The 17202-nt window shown below is 38.3% G+C and overlaps 1 protein-coding gene across 1 annotated transcript in view; it reads left to right on the plus strand.

Annotated features, from left to right (window-relative positions):
* Nucleotides 1-292: 292 nt before the first annotated feature.
* Nucleotides 293-17202, plus strand: part of eys (eyes shut homolog) — a 149361-nt gene continuing 132451 nt past the window's right edge. Inside the window, exons 1-6 of the mRNA XM_034152200.1 lie at nucleotides 293-1034; nucleotides 1622-1738; nucleotides 8260-8456; nucleotides 9284-9411; nucleotides 11555-11669; nucleotides 13118-13277. Of these exons, the coding sequence (XP_034008091.1) occupies nucleotides 293-1034; nucleotides 1622-1738; nucleotides 8260-8456; nucleotides 9284-9411; nucleotides 11555-11669; nucleotides 13118-13277 (1459 nt within the window). The remainder of the gene's footprint in view (nucleotides 1035-1621; nucleotides 1739-8259; nucleotides 8457-9283; nucleotides 9412-11554; nucleotides 11670-13117; nucleotides 13278-17202) is intronic.

Below are 17202 nucleotides of genomic sequence, written 5' to 3' on the forward strand. Positions count from 1 at the left end.
GAGTGGAATATGTATGTGTTACAATAAAAAAAAATGTGTTTATGAGGGTGGTTTTGCTTTCATCAAGTTTCAAGTTGTAGAAAATAACAGAATATTAGAGAAAACATGATGTAAAATTCCTTTTCATTAATCACAATCTTTGTTTTCCTCAGGTTATTACCTTCATGTGCAATTCTTGTACAACATCTCATGAAGTACCATACATTACATCTACCTCATCCATTCTCCAGATGACACGAGTTGAGATTCAGAGTCCCAGGTTGAATTGCATTAAATAGAAAGACTTGGAAACATGGGTCCATCGTTGCTTCACTTGATAGCCGTCTTTGTGGTCGTCCACGTGATCCAATGCCAAGCGGTTTGCAACAGACAAGCTTCACTTGAATGGCACCCTAAACAACACGCAATCCAAGTCAATTGGACCCTCGTAGGAAACATCTGTAGGAGCGTTACTGAGTGTTGGAATTCTCCGGGGGGAGAGGAGTCAACTACCCCTATCAGCTTCCCACAGATCTGCCCACTTCAGCTGCAACATGGAGACAAACTGCTGATGTCTGCTGATGAAACACTGAAGTCATACGGCTTCACACTCCTCAATGTGTCAAAGGATGAATTTGAGAGTTGTTCAACGAATGGACAAATAAAAGACCGGTTTATTTTCCCCCACACTATAAATGGAACGAAGCAAGTTGAGGCCAAGTGGCTGGTGCCGGGTTATCATTACTTCATCGCTCTGCATGAGGGGGAAACGCAGCTGTGCAAGCTTGGCCTACGGCTCAACGTGTCTGTTAAAACGCAACTTTGTCAGGGTTCTCCTCTGCTTCGGCTTTGTTCGGGGAGCGGTGTTTGTCAAACAGGCCTCTGGGATGGTGCGTACCGCTGTCGATGCCACCACCACTACTCTGGGAGTTTTTGTGAAAAGTCTGATGCCTGTTTGGATAACCCGTGTGAAAACAAAGGAGTCTGTTTGAGCAATGGATCCACAGATCCAAACCACAGAACATATAAATGTCTGTGTCCTCCACATTTTACAGGTAAGGACAAAAGTAACTGATAATACCTCTTGAGCTCTTTTAACTTCTTTGAATTAGATTAAAAAACAGCTGATAATTCACTTCCCCCTCGTTATTTTTACATATATTTTGCTATGAAATTGCTTGAAATCATATATTATTTTAGAGTTACCCTACGTCATTTTTAAATGTTGTATAATCTGGTTGATGCATTTGACAGTTAGATGTGTCTAACAGAAATGATATAGAAAATAGCTTACTTTGTAACACAAGCAGACTTTTCAATCAAATATTTCTACGTCAAGTTGATGTCATTCAGCATGACCCCAAACACAACGCAAACAGAATTAATATTAAAACAGCTTGCATTCCAAATGGCAACTTTCTTAGTCTCTTTGCTGCCAACATGCTCTCTCTGCAGCAATATCATCTACAGTATAGCTCTCATTTAATTTTTTTGTTTTTCAATCAGATTTTCTAATAAATAGCATCAGCTATAGCTTATTTGCATCCCCATGAACTTCATGACCCAGGCATATTTGTATCTACATCTCTATACCTGTATGTGTGTTCCTGTGTTGTCGTAACTAACTTACCATTTGTTTTAGGGGTGAACTGCTCCGAAGTCATTGGAAAAGAAAGCTGTGACAGAATTTGTGAAAATGGGACATGCGTTCAAGGATCGCCTGCATCCTTTAAATGCATCTGTGACACAGGATCCTCTGGTAAGCAGCTCTTATTCAGTTGCTTGAATGTGACCATGAAACCATAAATCGAATGCAATGATACAGCTTTGATCCCTTACATGTGAATAACAGATAGCTAATCAGTTTTTCGATGTATCTGAATCTCAGTTCTATAGTCACTACCTTGTCGAATATGTCACAGGGGCAACCATCTTTAGAACATGTTGAAGCAGAAAAATATAAAAGTAATTTATCTTTTAAAGATCAGCATTTCCTCATGGGCTCTGAACCTGATCCCACCTGATGTTATATTTGTCATCATAATATATGAAGCGGCCACTTCAAATCAAATACCTCATATTACGACCAGTGGCATGCAGTTGTAAAAAAGCCAGTACTAAACTGAGCGTGTCGCAGTTGGTAAAACAAAAGGTTTACAGCAATCAATTAAAATGTAATTTATTGTGCTTTGTTTCTGCTGAGCCTATTAAATCCCAACTTTTATACTGGTCAAATTCTTGAAGCCTACTAGGAAGAAGTTTGCACGGGCTAAAACAGAAACAGCTTAAATGAAGCAAAAACACGTTATATCATTATATTTAAACCGCTCTCGCAGCAGATCAATGTATGGCAGTGTTCTACATTAAATGTATAGTCTTTCTTATTTCTACTTAACTCTCTGTGTATCGTGCTTTTGGTTGTGTTGGAAGTAAGTTACTGCCAAGTCAAGTCTAGTGTATGCTAATGCCTCTCCCTTTAAACAATTTATAAAAGGCACATTTCTTTTTTTTATTAGCAGCCACATTATGTTCCTTGCCGTGTTATTTAGATACGTTTCTGGGGGCTCTTGTGTGAGCATTGCGTGGCACTTGTGTTCTGGTGAGATTGTTCATTACATTACTACTTCACACAGTATTTAGGTAATGGGCCTCATTTGCTCTAGTAACAAACACTTAGTTTAATCGGTTTAAGACACAAGTGGGTTACAAGACCTCTGTGCTTTTCCGGTTGCCCTGGAACTCACTGTCTTGTGTTAAAACAAGCTTGCATTGAACTTTCTGTGGTAAAACCTCCAGGTGGCTGTTCACATTGATTCATTGCTTTGCCACTTCAAGTCCAGCCCATGCTTCCTGCTTATTATTTGTGGAGAAGAGGTTTCAAGGTTACTTCCTGTGATGCTAGTACAGGAAGTTTTAAACTGTACAGTACAGGTGGTCCAGTCCTTTTAAACTGTTTCATAAAACAACTCTCAAAGTATTTTAGATTTATAATGGCAAGATTCTGAATGTTTGAAAGGGGGCAATTATGCTTTACCTGCATACTCTTTATGTAGTGAATACCAAATGAAGGCTGAGTTGAATGCATGATGCTTGAATCAGAAGATCGTACATTTCTTTAAAAAAAATAGTGTATTTTTATTAAATATCAAACTAACATCTAAGTAGGTTAAATGTAATGTCATAAAAACTTAGAAATTAGTTTTCCATCCTTTATGTTTTACTCTCAACATTCACATAGCTCCCTTAGAATATTACATGCCTTCAAACTTTTAACTGTATTCTTCATTGGCTTTAAAAAGTACATGACTGCAAATTATCTAGCTGTAGCACCAGTTAAATAAAAAACACAAACATGTATTTTGTTATAAATAACTGATGTAAGATGACATTTTGTGAAAAACAAACCAAACAGGTGGCAATGTAAAAGGTTCCGCCCTTGTCTGTTTTTAAATTTCACATGACTCACATCAGAAACAGATTGGTAAGTTGCATGCACCCTGTGCCTTTGCAGCTTTTATCTAATTTGCTTTAATTGCTGCTACTCTCTCAAGTAAGCAGACTCCTCAGGGTGCTTTGGCATCGTCATGGTGTCCTGCTGTCCCATCAGCTTCTTGGGAGTTCTGTGGAGCTTGTGCTGCATCCACCTCCCTGCTGTAGTTGCCTCATTAATCACCTGGAAGTTAGTGGCTGCTCCAGCGCTGGCTGCCCTCACAGGCCAAAGTCTATGCGCACAGAATAATGAGCGGAACTCATGGGACGTTTCAAATGAGATTTTTCTTTTGATTTGACTCTCCTTTGCACTGTCTCTCGGGTGTTTGTTGCAAGGTATTACCATCATTATGGGGCCATTTCCATTTGATATAAGGTGTTAATTGTTTTTTTAATCTTGTGGGTAGCGATATCATATTTTTAAAGTTTAATTTGGACTATATTATGGTTATTACCCTTGTTAAACTATTTAATTAGACACTGACACAATGTTGTTTTCTTTATGCATATTAGATTGCTGCAGTCCATAATCACTGCCATAATGTGTTGGAGATGAACAATTCGGTTTGCCAGCACACATACAAATGATACAAAATCTATTAGACCATACATTGCCATGCAAAACGTGTATCTCTGTTGAGTGCTACAACCATTATCTCTGTCATGTATGTGTGGTAGATGAAAGTGTTCCTGAATATACTATGCTAGTATGTATTTGAGTAACTTTGAGTATTGAAAACTGCATTTCTGGGGGAAAATAAGTTGAAGAAAAAGCTAACTCTGAAGTTGTACAGAGTAAGATTGATGCCCACAGAGGAGGCTATGAGGAGCCTCTGGGACATGAGCACTTGTATCAGCAGGGGGATTAAAGAAAATATGCAAAGAAAGAGTCACTGGGAAGATAAATGTGTAGGCACCTGTGAGGAACACAAAAATGAAAACCCTCACCAGGGAATAACATCAAATCTTATTCACCTTGAACCTGCAGGGAATTCAGTCTAACTTTATCCTTTGCATACAATGTCACTGCGGCTTTACCCCGACACTGGTTCTTCTGCTGCTGGTGAAAATGTTGCGGTCCTGCAGTTTTTGGAAAACTACTGGCTACTGCTTAGTTCAGAATGACTTTATCTTGGAAGACGCTTTTGAAGCAGGCTGCAGCTCTGTCTGCTTAGTTTACAGTTCAGTGAAAATCCGCCATGAAAGTCATTTATACATCGTTATCATGACTTCCTTTTTATTAATTTACTTGCTTGCTGTTAATTATTATAGAATAATATTGTGGTTAAAGCAGCAATAATAATTGCAGCATTTTGTCATTCTTAACTTGTAGGAAATGTAATAAATCAACAATATTGTATGCTGCATACTGAAAGCACAACATATATTTAATAATACATATAGTAATACAGCACAAATGTATTATGGAATATAACAACCCACTAAGGGAGAATCAAGTCTTCTGCACATATAGAGACATGAAACAGTATGACGTAATTGGCTGACTATTACCTTGTGCTCATACAGGCAATTTCATTTTTAGTAACTCTTAAGCATAATATTACATTCAATTACTGTAGGTCAAGCAATGACTGAGAACAACATAAAACACAGTACAGGTTTTAAAACATTCTTAATGCAGTATCATTATTTTTCCCTTCCAGCAATTCCAAGTGAATATTACATTCAATTAGGTCAAGCAATGACTGAGAACAACATAAAACACAGTACAAGTTTTAACAAATTCTTAATGCAGTACCATTATTTTTCCCTTCCAGCAATTCCAAGTGGTATAATAATAATAATAATAATAATAATAATAATAATAATAAAGGAGGAAGCAGTGGCGAGCCGTCAGGGCCCTCTAGGCCCTCTCTGAGAGCCTAACATATTCTACAAAATAATATTTAAAAACATTAAAAAATATATATATTTTTTAATATATATATTTTTTTAAAAGGACGTGTTATATTTTTCATTAGTTTTACCAAAATAACTTGATTTAATTGTATTTAAAATAACATTTCCAAAGAAATAAATCCTTTGAATCTGCCAATTCAGTTTCTGTTTGAATGTGAAGGGTTAAATGAAAGAAGCTCCTCTCTGCGAGTTACTGTGAAGACAGGAGCTGATTGGTGGTCCAGCTATGAATTCACAGAGGGCCCGCTATAGTAACTGAATGAGAGAGTAATATCAAATGACAGTACAATTGACCAATCATATCTTCCCTCTAAATGGGTGGGTTTTATTATCGCGGACTTTATGACAAGTTCGGCCCGCTGTGAAGCTTTTCTTGTTTCCATAGTAACAACAACTTCCTGTCAACAGCGTAAACTCGCCTTCAAAATAAAAACATTTCCATACAAAATAGGAAGCCAAACCAAATCAGGTCAGAGGGCCTAGGTATAAAAGTCACGGCTCGCCACTGGGAGGAAGGGATAATAATAGAGGTTGGATCGCTTTGATAACATTTTCTATCCCTTGATTTTCATACATTTCTGGCCTGGTTGAGTTTCCACAGTTAACGTTACTCCCGCTGTTCTGCTACCTGGGGATTTCTAATGTAAGCTATATTGTTGAGTTACCTTTAAGCAAAATGCTCTCTCTCTCACAATGAAAGCTTACTGTGAAAGGAACATCATGACCATTAGGCATATAGAATTGTAAAGTGAACCTGAGGCTTAAATTAAACCAATTTAAACGCTGATGGTGTCATTATACTACCATCATTACATCGTGCAATCAACATTAACGTCATAATGATAAGTTAAATCAATACGTTTTCTATTCCAAAAAGACTATTTTAACATGATCAAATAAAATATAATGCATATTTAAAATAATTGTGTATATTGGCAAGATCATGGGGTGACTGAACCACACATCACTTTATAATCTTGCGAGTTGTTTTGACAGTATTTACAGCAAACTGCCATTCATGATCAAGTACTCATTTATATATCAATGTTACAGTAGACCTGACTTCCCGGGATTGACAGCTGCAGACCAACTACATTTCCTGTGATGTTCAAGTCCTGTTTTGGACAGTGTGCCGTCGATGGGTTTCATTCCATTTCATAGTGCTGTTTGACGCTCGGCGTAAACTTCGCGCACTGCCACTCCAACATCCAATCACAGAGCTTGAGGACTAATCATGGGGTTTGTCAAGCAAAGTGCATGGTGTAGTCCTAAACGATAGCTGAGGATTATGGGTAGTGTAGTGTCTTCTGCCATCCTAAACTCCGAAAAGATATTTGTTTCTCCGAATCGAAGGGGAAAAATACAAAAGCATTGTACACAATTTAAACCAATCAATGTTGTGTAATTAACAAGGATAATCTGGTGTTTTTGAGTTGATGAGTAGTGCAGATATCACTGTAAAATCAATCGACAGTAAGGAGAATACTTACTTCCGGGTGTAAAATTCTCCGTTATCCAATGGGAATGGACGCTCACATTGCCTTTAACTGCCACCGACATGGACCGATGCGGTGCTTCCCTGAGCGTCATAAATACCGCCGCCGATGGGAATACATTGCAATCAGTTGAAAGCTCTTTGCGTCCGTTTATGAAGCTCAAGGAGACTCGGCGCGTCACAACTGCACGCCAAAGGACCCTGACCAAACGTCGCTACTGGACGATCAGGGAGTGAGACTGTGTTTAGAAAACCATGCATTTTTAAGTGATCCCAACATTGTTTTGTTAGCTTTTCAGAACTTTTGCCATCCTATTCACTAGATATTTTGTGTCCTGAGGTTACAATTAATGAGTTTTCTCTAATAATGACTTGTCTTGCACAACCATAACAATGTACAGGATCTAAAGAACTGTAGTTATCCTACAGTAGTTAGTGTTTTGCATATTTTCTGTATTTTCCCATGTGCTGGATAACTACTGTTGGCTGGTATTGATTATTTTCCAGTTGGTGTGGTTTGTTAGCTTCAGTAGGATGTTATCGGAATGGTCAATTAGGCTCTATAGTAGATCATCAATCAGAGGCCACCATATAATTCTGAAGGCAACGATGCTATTTACACTTGGTATTGCTTTTATGTTGATTATTAGTAGCCACATTCCTCCGTCCTGTGTAATTATTGATAAAACACGTCAGTCATCCCTTCCTTTGAGGATTATGAGTCATGTCAGGAAACTTGAAATGCTTTGAAGCCATTTCAAAACTGCTCCATGTTCCTTCCCATGTTACAGCTTCCTCCACCAGGCTGTCAGGAGGCTGAACTCCCTCCCCCCCCCTCCCACCTCTCCCCTCTCTCCCTTCTCTCCCTTCTCTCCCCTCTATCTCACCTCTCCACCCTGCCCCCACTGGACCGGGACTTTAACACCCCCCCATTCACACAGACACAAAAAATCCAGCACCAGTCACTTTTACGCTGCTATGGAACTATTTTGCACTTTCATTTGCACTATGTACATCACCTTTTTTAATATACATCCTGCTTACAAATAAAGGTTTTACTCGAAGTAAACGGTTATTTTGTGTTTTTTTGTAATTATTGAGTTTTCTTGTATTTGAATGTGTTATTTTATACCTCGGGACTGTGGGAAATTTCCCACAATTTTTTTTTTCGATCTTTCTGTGTGTACAAACATATTTTGAGATTGACAATACAGTTGACTTTGACTTTGATGTTAACCACTTGGTTTAAACGTAGAATGTGGAAACATCGATAGGGCCACACCAGGTGACAGGCTTTGACACAATGTAGTATCTTAATGTAAATACAGTTACCACAATCTGAATAGAAATGCTGTCATTTTGTATCTTCCTTGCAGGCCCACCTTGTGAGAAGAGGAAAGGCCCCTGTGATCCAAATCCATGCAGAAATGGCGGCGTTTGTGAGCATACCCCCGAAGGATTTGTTTGCCGTTGTCCTGAAAAATTTGGGGGTGTCAACTGCGAATCCAGAGTGGTCTACGATTGCATGTTACACGCATGTCAGGAGGAACAACTCTGCACTGCAGGGGAGCGTGTGAGGATTTTAATTTCCCCCTATTGGTTTTATCTCGGTGGGAGATAAACTAGAAATGACATATGAAAATGAATATAGTGTCTTGAAACAAGATCAAATAGCCTCATTTTGAAGGCTGCAACAGCAATTAATATTTCCTCCTGAAGATGAGCTCGGGAATGAGAGCTTGCTTCCTCTAGCATTTTGATTGAATGACCCAGCGCATGTTTAAGTGCCAGTTGGAAATGCCTCTCGTCAAAAGCTTTTTGCAATTAGATGCCTGCTGCAATTTTCACCTTTCACTAGCAATGCCATTGCGGTCATACATTTTGCAAAGGCAGTGGAGTTTCTAATGTTCTCAAGGATACACCAGAGAAAATACAGTAATGGTTTAATTGTCTTCCCCTGACCTTTGTTTTGTTCATTACTGTTTGTCAAGTGCACTGCATATGTTCACAGCACATTTGGAGTACTAGAGTAGAGCAGTCTAAAAGAGACATTTTTCAAAATAATGGCTGATATTTCTGCAGCCTGACTTACATATTTTTCTAGAAGCTTAATATGAAGTTAAAATCTCTTTACCTTTGAATTACGACACCATTAGCATTTATTAGACTTATACTCATTTCAAAACTTGTTATTTACTTGCCTACTTAGATACAATTAAAAATAATTGAAGAGATCAGTAACAAATAATAATGTGAGTTAATCAAGGTAAGATACTCTACCCACAAAGAATTGCTCTATTGATAATGTTCTTGCAGTTAGTGATCTTATGTCATGTTTGTGTAATCACTCAGTTTTCCGAGCTGACAGAAGACTTGGTGTGTTTCTCTCTCTGTGTGCAGGCCTCTGATTGTGTCTGTGCCGATGGTTCTGTGGTCCCAGCATGCAGGAGGCTTCAGAACCTGTGCAGCCCCTCACCATGTCTCAACAACGCCACCTGTGTGTCCAGGGGGAATGAGCATTTCTGCAGGTAAAACATAACATAGATTGAGTGGAGGTCACTTTCATTGGCCCAATTCCAATCCACCCCCTACATCCTACCCCTACACACTGCCCCGCCGTTTGCGTGTTCGCGCGGAGGGTCCGCCACATTGAGTGCTGTTCCAAACCAACGAGTGTGGAGGGGGAGTGGGTTATCAAGCCCTCAAACAGCAAGTCTGCATCGGTGCTGACTTCACCATGCTGCCCTACCTGACTGGACTCAATGCTGTGTGTGCCCGTCAGGAAACAAGCTGTGTACAAACAGTTCCAGCAAACATTCACTGATAAATTGCGATGTTAACAACCTCATGATAACCTCATATTTTTTTTACTTAGGATCATACCTGTGTTTAGTCATACCTATGCATTTTATTATAAAGTTGTGTATATTTACAGACTGTTGCAAAAACTAAGAAGCTTATAAACATCAGGTTTAAAACTAAAAGAGCACAATGAAAGATGTTTGGAGTTTTATTTGAGTTATTCATTTCATTTTTTGTCCAAGAGATGCTGATTTGAAACCGTTGTTACATACAGTTACGGCATTTCCTGTTTCTGCCGGAGAGAGGGGAGTTTGTTCCAAAGCTTGCCGCTGTATTTACACCCTCCATCTGATAGGAGGGAGCCTCGTTGAGCTGCGAGTGTCACTCCGCCACGGAGTGGGAGTGGGTAGGGTGTGATTTGGAATTGGGCCTATTGTTACCTTTCCGGATGCCTGGAAGGTCATGTGAATATTTCCCTCTGAGAGTGGTCCTTTTTCTCAATTTTCTACACTGAATTGTGATTATAATTACATTGTAATTAAGAGCTTTAGGACTATAACAAACCTTTCTGGCAGACCTTAAAGGTAGGGTAGGTAATTTTGAGAAACCGGCTCGAGATACACTTTTTGTTATATTCCATGGAATGCTCTTAACATCCCGATAGCAATGAATATCTGAAGTGCTTTGACAAAAAATCCATAAAAAAATGTCATCTGTGGAAGCCGTAATACTGTAAAAAGCACGACCAATCATTTTAGCCGGCCCGGCTAAAATAACTGGATGGCCTACCTGCCTGTCAGCCTTCCATCTGTGCACAAACTTATCTCGTGCCCTCATTGGTCATGTGCGCGTTCGTGTGTGTTGGAGGAGGGGCTCTCTAAGGAAGTGGCAGATTTTCTCCGGTTGTGTATTTTCAAATTCTAGCGATCTCGAGCCGGTTTCTCAAACTTACCTACCCTACCTTTAAGCCTTAATGTTGGCTTATTGTTAATGTATCTTATGTGAAGACCACAACATACAATGAATTGATCTCACTCACAGTATTGTCTGCAGAGCCGGTGTAGCTTATTTCTCCATGTCATTTTCCTCTAACATTAATAAAAAAGACTTCAGAACCACACTCATACGCTGGATGCTTCGTTAACCTTAACATGACAGCTGTTATCTTTTATCAATCCTACACCTTTTTGGAGCCTAATACCGACTTGCACACCAAATATGTATAAAGTATAATGACATCTTCACCTTTAAATAAAAAACTAACATTGGTCCACATTTTCTTACAGACAAGTTAGACATGTTTTTGGTTATTTAATTTAACTATTCTTTTGAGGTTTCCGCATTTGATGTCTTTTAAATCCAGACATTATACTGTAAAAGATCACAGACTAATTCGTTTTATATTGTCACACAAATTGTGATGGTGTCTCCAAAAGAATAAATGTGACAATTGTGTTTTTCTTCATTATAACCACTCTTTATTCTCTTAAATATAATACAAATCAAAGAAACACTGTATTAAAGTTACAAGAATGTAAATCAAGTTATGGGTGCATTTTCTATATAAGACAGTATCAGCAAAATATGAAGGGGGATTTCTTCAGCTGTAGCGAAGTATAATCTGTTATTTATAATTTATTTTCGTGTTAATTTGTGTTGATATCCGAACTCCACTGTTTTTGGCCATCCAGGTCATACAAAATAAATAAACTATTTGCAGTTAATAAATCACCCACGTTTGTATCACAAACAGGTCATGTAGAAAACAAAATTATGGCCCAATAAATCTTGTAGAAGAAACACATATGGCTTGTTAGTGTTAAAGGCTTTGGCTGAATTGATCCGATGACACTGACCTCCTCTTAACAGATGTCTGAGTGGGTTTTCCGGGAAGAATTGTGAAGAAATAATTGACTACTGCACGCTGCTCAATATCAACTGCCTGAATGAGGGATTGTGCTTGAGTGTAATTGGCAGGTATAAGGTAAGTAATTCAATGTTACAGTCTAAATGAAATACTCTGTAGGCCGCACAATATGACTCATGCTGCACCAAAAAACAGTATGACCATGAAGTGAACACATTGATAAGCAGAGATGTGATTCAAACTGCAGCACATATGTATTTAGTTAGTTAGCCATATGTTAAAATCAAGGTTTATGTGTGTTTTTATTTGATAATAATGTATTTATATTGCACCTTTCATGGAGATGCATCCCAAAGTGCTTTACACAGTAAGACAAATACAAAATAAAGATAGAGGGACATAGCGTATATAATGTATAAAGTGATATTCTTTTCTAGATGCTATCCTTAAATTAGAGGATTTACTGGCAAATGCTAACCGGCAGCTACTATGTTATGATTTTTTTTCTCTTTAATTAAATACAAATGTAAACTACAGATTTCACAAGGATAGAAATGGTCTATTTATTGCCTCTGAGAAAAACAAAGAGAATAACTTCACTAATAGAAAATATCTCCAGACAGCAGTAATCCAATTCGTACCCATTGATCACTGTGAGTATGTAGACGTATTGCTCCAACAGACAGCTTCTGGTCTAATTTGCCTTTCTATTGCTCAGTCTCCTCCAATGTCTGTGTTTTTTACAACACCTGAGACTGCTCCTAATGATTCCCCATCAGTCTTGTTCCATTAGGCTATTGAGAATGTTCCTCATCTACAGTAAAGCACTTTTCAGCACTGCCTATTGGTGCTCCTTAAACCAGGGTCGGACAAAAGCAAAACAATTATGTTCGCTGCACATAGGCCATTTTTTAATTTTTATGTTTTTGTGTTTTATTTATATTTCTGAAGTGATTTTACCTTTGGGTATGAAAAACCATTGGGTAGTTCATTAAATGCAGCATGCTCATTTATTTGCTCGGTAATAGAGAGGCTCTTTACAGACAGAATAAAACCAGAGTTTGGATCAAATGGATTTAATATTTGTAAATATAGTGTAGAACAGTTCTTTTGGATTTGTATTTTGACTGCTACTGTATGCTTTGCATTTGTACTCCAGCAAACCAAACGTAAACATGTCTTAGGGCAAAGTGCAAATTTCTAGCAAAAAAAGGGTCAGTTCACCCAAATACAAATTCAAAAGACAACACCTGAACATCAAAGCCACTTAAACCATAACTCAAACAAAAATGTCAGTTTGTCTAAACTGCCCCTGATGTTTACAACCCCATCAGATGAACACTGCAAAATGTTTTCTTTGTAATTCATGCAGCTCAAGGGTGAAAATAAACTACATTTCTATACTTTTCACCCACCAAACGTCCTTAAAACAGAGTCAACAACTTATTCCTCATGGCCATTGTTTAATTTGAAATCCAGTGTGCTCAGGTAGAAGAAGAAAAAACAATGGAAAACAAATCTCTGCTCTAACATACCCAAACAAATAGTGTGTTGTTTTCCTGCAGTGTGTTTGTGCCCCAGGATGGATTGGAGAGTTTTGTCAATATGTAGGCGATGCCTGCCTGATAAAACCAAACAGCTGTTTGAATGGAGCCACATGCATCACAACAAGTCAGCCATCCTCTCCTCCACGATACACCTGCAAGTGCCCCCACGGCTTCACAGGTGAGATAACTTTGCTTTTTTATCTGTTTTTGTTGCCTCTTTCCATCCGTCGGTCCGTCTGTCTCTTGGGAGGATATCTCAAAATGTGGATCAATTTGTAAAAAAACGTGTGGCAATGTTGGTCTTCAGGCAAGGAAGGACTGATAGATGTTTGGGGAAAATCTGACGTGGAACTGGTATAGCTTGACATTAAAATGCTGTTGGCAGAGGTTTGAGTTCTGTTTTGACATTTGGTGCTATGTAAACATCATGTTTACTGAATGAAATGTATCTTATGCAAATATGTGAGGCAGACATCCAACACAGTTGGTGAAGGCATTCATTTTCTGAATATTTTAAGACTGTAGCTGCAGCCACACGAGGACGATAACGGTCGTATCCGCTACAGTTCTCTATCAGATAGACGGTTCGGTCACACGAGGCCGACAGGGAAACGCAGATAACGATAACGATAATGGGTCCCAAGGTGGGTAGATCTGCGGACGAAACGCTCTGGGGGGCCAAATGGCTATAACGCCCTATAACGATCATTTCCTGATAACGATGACGCAATAGCCCCAGTGTTTCGAGCCAGGTCCCGGTATCTCGCAGGACAGTGTACCCAGCAGGAGCTTCCAGCTAGATTTGATCGATATGGACATAAACGCGAGTGAAGTCTAATCGGACAGGAGAGGAGACACGCAGCTCTGCATGATAACCTGCAGCTCCGCCCGCTGTGATGGAGCGATGAGCGGAACAAAACACACACTTCAAGTTAGATCATCACCCTTAGCTATTTTAATTACCTCTCAAACTACCTAAACTAGTTATAAATATGTTTATTTTCACTGTCGGGTCACTCATTACTGGATCAGCCAGCTGCATGAGACCACGGATACTGACGGGCTGTCAGGAGAGGGGGGGGAAAAGAGAGGCTCCGTCCTCTGTGTATTATTCTTATATTATTATATAGAGTCGTTATTCATTTGTTTTAAAGCTCAATAAATAACAAAGAAGACCTTTGACCGGCACTTTTCTAATTTTGTCCGGAAGATTTCAACTTTAACGGACATGTTGACCGGCGAAACCCCACCTCTGCTGCTAAATCCAGCGCGGAGAATAAACAGAAGGGCAACCCTGCATGCGGGAGAAGTCTTCTTCGCTGCTTTTGGTGTATTTTGTGGCAGAAGTACAGCCCCATTTACAGGCCCGGCATATGTACTACAGCGTCTCCAGCGGTTCGAGCTGTCTCGTGTGGACGGACACGTTTCTTGTGCCTATTGCGTGTGGACGGAATACTTTTTTGATAACGATTTCGTTTAATTTCCGTTATTGTCCTCGTGTGGCTGCAGCCTGTGATTCTGCAGACTCATGAAAGACATTCGACCCTGAGATTGATCCATCAATTATAAAAGTTTCTTCATTGTCTTTTGCTTGTGTTTTAAAGTGCAAAAGGTTAAAGTTTTTTCAAATATACAGTACACACAAGTCATGTAAATAATCAAAAGTCCACAACTTAGGTAAAATAAATACTGATAATAATGTAATGTATTATTGTTAATAAGATTCAAATAAAAGATCAGCAGACTTCTTCGTGTTTAATTCAATGTTTCACATTAGATTAGATATACTTTATTAATTCCAATTTGGGACTTTTTTTAATTCATATAAAAAATGTAATTTCTCCAAATGGAGCTTTTCTAACCCTACAGTATATTTCTATAGGTCCAATTTAATTCAAATGAACACAATAAGAGTAGTACCATGCACTGATGCCACAGTATCTAAACAAAGACAGAATAATAAAGATTTCAAGCATACATTTGCTTTTAAAGCAAAGACTCTTTATGAGTTCATTCAATTTTATGAAGTCAGTTTTTCTAATATCTTTACAGCTAGCATAAAGCAATCTTGAACTGTCCCCTAGTAAATGTTTGTTACCTTGTAACACAATAGTGATGTCTCACTTGAGAGCAATTTGTTATTGAGACAGGGGGTCACATGGATCACTCAAAGACACCAATTACTCTACATTGCTTGCAGATGGCTCAGCTGAGCACCATAGTTAGAAGGGAGGCAGCTTTTGGTTTAAACCCCCATGTTAGCAAGCAACTGCTCCAAAGCAGCTTATGTGTTGCTGCTGCATTACAAAATGTTGACCTCTGGCCCCCTTTAGGAGGTGGACAAGGAACAACTTCCCCCACTGAGCAACTCTTTTATATTATCAGCAGTAAACACTAGCTGTAAACATTGTCTAAACCCAACCAGGGAAGAACCAAAACTAGCAACTACAACCAACTGAATGTGTTTGAAGTGCAAATTAATTGAAACAAATAATTTGCACAAATGTTCATGCCAAAAAGTCTGTGGTTGGCTTGTGATTTTCAAATCACAAGCCAACCACAGATTTTAAAGCAAAGCCAATTCTGTGATGAAGGATTTTTTAATTTTTTTTAACCTTGAAGTTTATTTACCAGTCGCCTTGCCTGCTTGACATTTCTAAGGCCTGCTGCTGATTGCATTTAAGTACTCTGGCAAACTGCTTACTAATTAGCTGCCAGCTCGGAACATTTCCGAAAGTTGTTAAGCTATCACTGACAACTGTTAAAAAAAAAGACAAGGGGAACAAGGGAGAGACACAAAAACAAAAGAGGTTGTTGTTACAGAGTATGAATTTAAGAAGAAAAAGCCTATCTCTTTTCATTTGGTTTAAAAAGATGCAACAAATGTATCGAAAACAGACAACATCATGTTTGATTTTCACAAGTGCTTTGACACCTCCCATGTGGAGACAAATACAGTATAAACACAACACAGAATTTCCGAACATACTTATAAATAAGCTACAGTATATGCTTCTGTGATCATGTTTGCAGCAGATACCCCATATAGGAGAGGTGAATATTTTATCGGATTTACAGCTATGTTATTTAATTCCATAATAATATCATGTTTCTAGCATTGCTTGAATTAACTGTAAATTATGCCTTAGGAATAAAATCATAAATGTCAGACACTATATCATAAGAGGCTCATGAGCATCATCCCTATTTAGATTTTGTTACATTCTCTATAATAAATGTATTATTAAAACAATAAATAAAGATGTTAATCCTTGCTGAACATTGTTAATACTATATAGGGTTAACAATTGTACCCCACAGTATTGTTTCATTGCTTAAGCAACCGGTGAATGTATTTTCTTTCCTTCTCCAGTGCACTCAGGTTTTGGCCTATAGCGTATTTCCCAATCTAGCTTAAAGTCCTGACACACTGACCTGTCAGTCAGATAAGCCCTTACATAGCACTACATGAACACACTTTTTTCCCCTCTGTTCAAAGCTGAAATCTGTTGCCACTTCAGTAATGGAAAATTGTCTCTTACACCATGGCAGGTCTTAGTGACTGATAGAATTCATCATTTTCTGGCATCTTGGGATTTTTGCTTTAGAATGTCTTGCCATGCAGCATAGAAAGGCCAATTTAATTTGAAGCTTTGCCCAGAAACCCCACCGTACTCTTATCATTGATCATAACTCAGGAAACATTACTCAAACCCAGGCATTCGGTTTTCATTTTAAAAGGCTTTGTTTTTCACCGAACAACAACTGCTGGCATATATTTTGATAGTCTCATTCAAATTCACTATATTTTTGTATTATGTAAACTATAAACTAAGCATCCAGGTTAATGTATGTTTAGAATCCACCAAAGATCCAGGAGTTTTATTAAAAGACAAATAGTGAAACCTGTGTTTCTTTACCTGGACGGCACAATTGTTTTTTATTTAAATGTTAACTTGCCAATTAGTATCTATAGACTTTAAGGAACATACAGGTAAATAATGATTGTCCAAAAAGGCAAAAAGTGTTTTGCTTGAATTTAATTAAAATTATATTTAATTTATATTGAGTTTCAACATCACTGTTCCTCATCACTGATAAGA

The sequence above is a fragment of the Trematomus bernacchii genome, unplaced genomic scaffold (genome assembly GCF_902827165.1).
Source record: "Trematomus bernacchii unplaced genomic scaffold, fTreBer1.1, whole genome shotgun sequence".
NCBI lineage: Eukaryota > Metazoa > Chordata > Actinopteri > Perciformes > Nototheniidae > Trematomus > Trematomus bernacchii.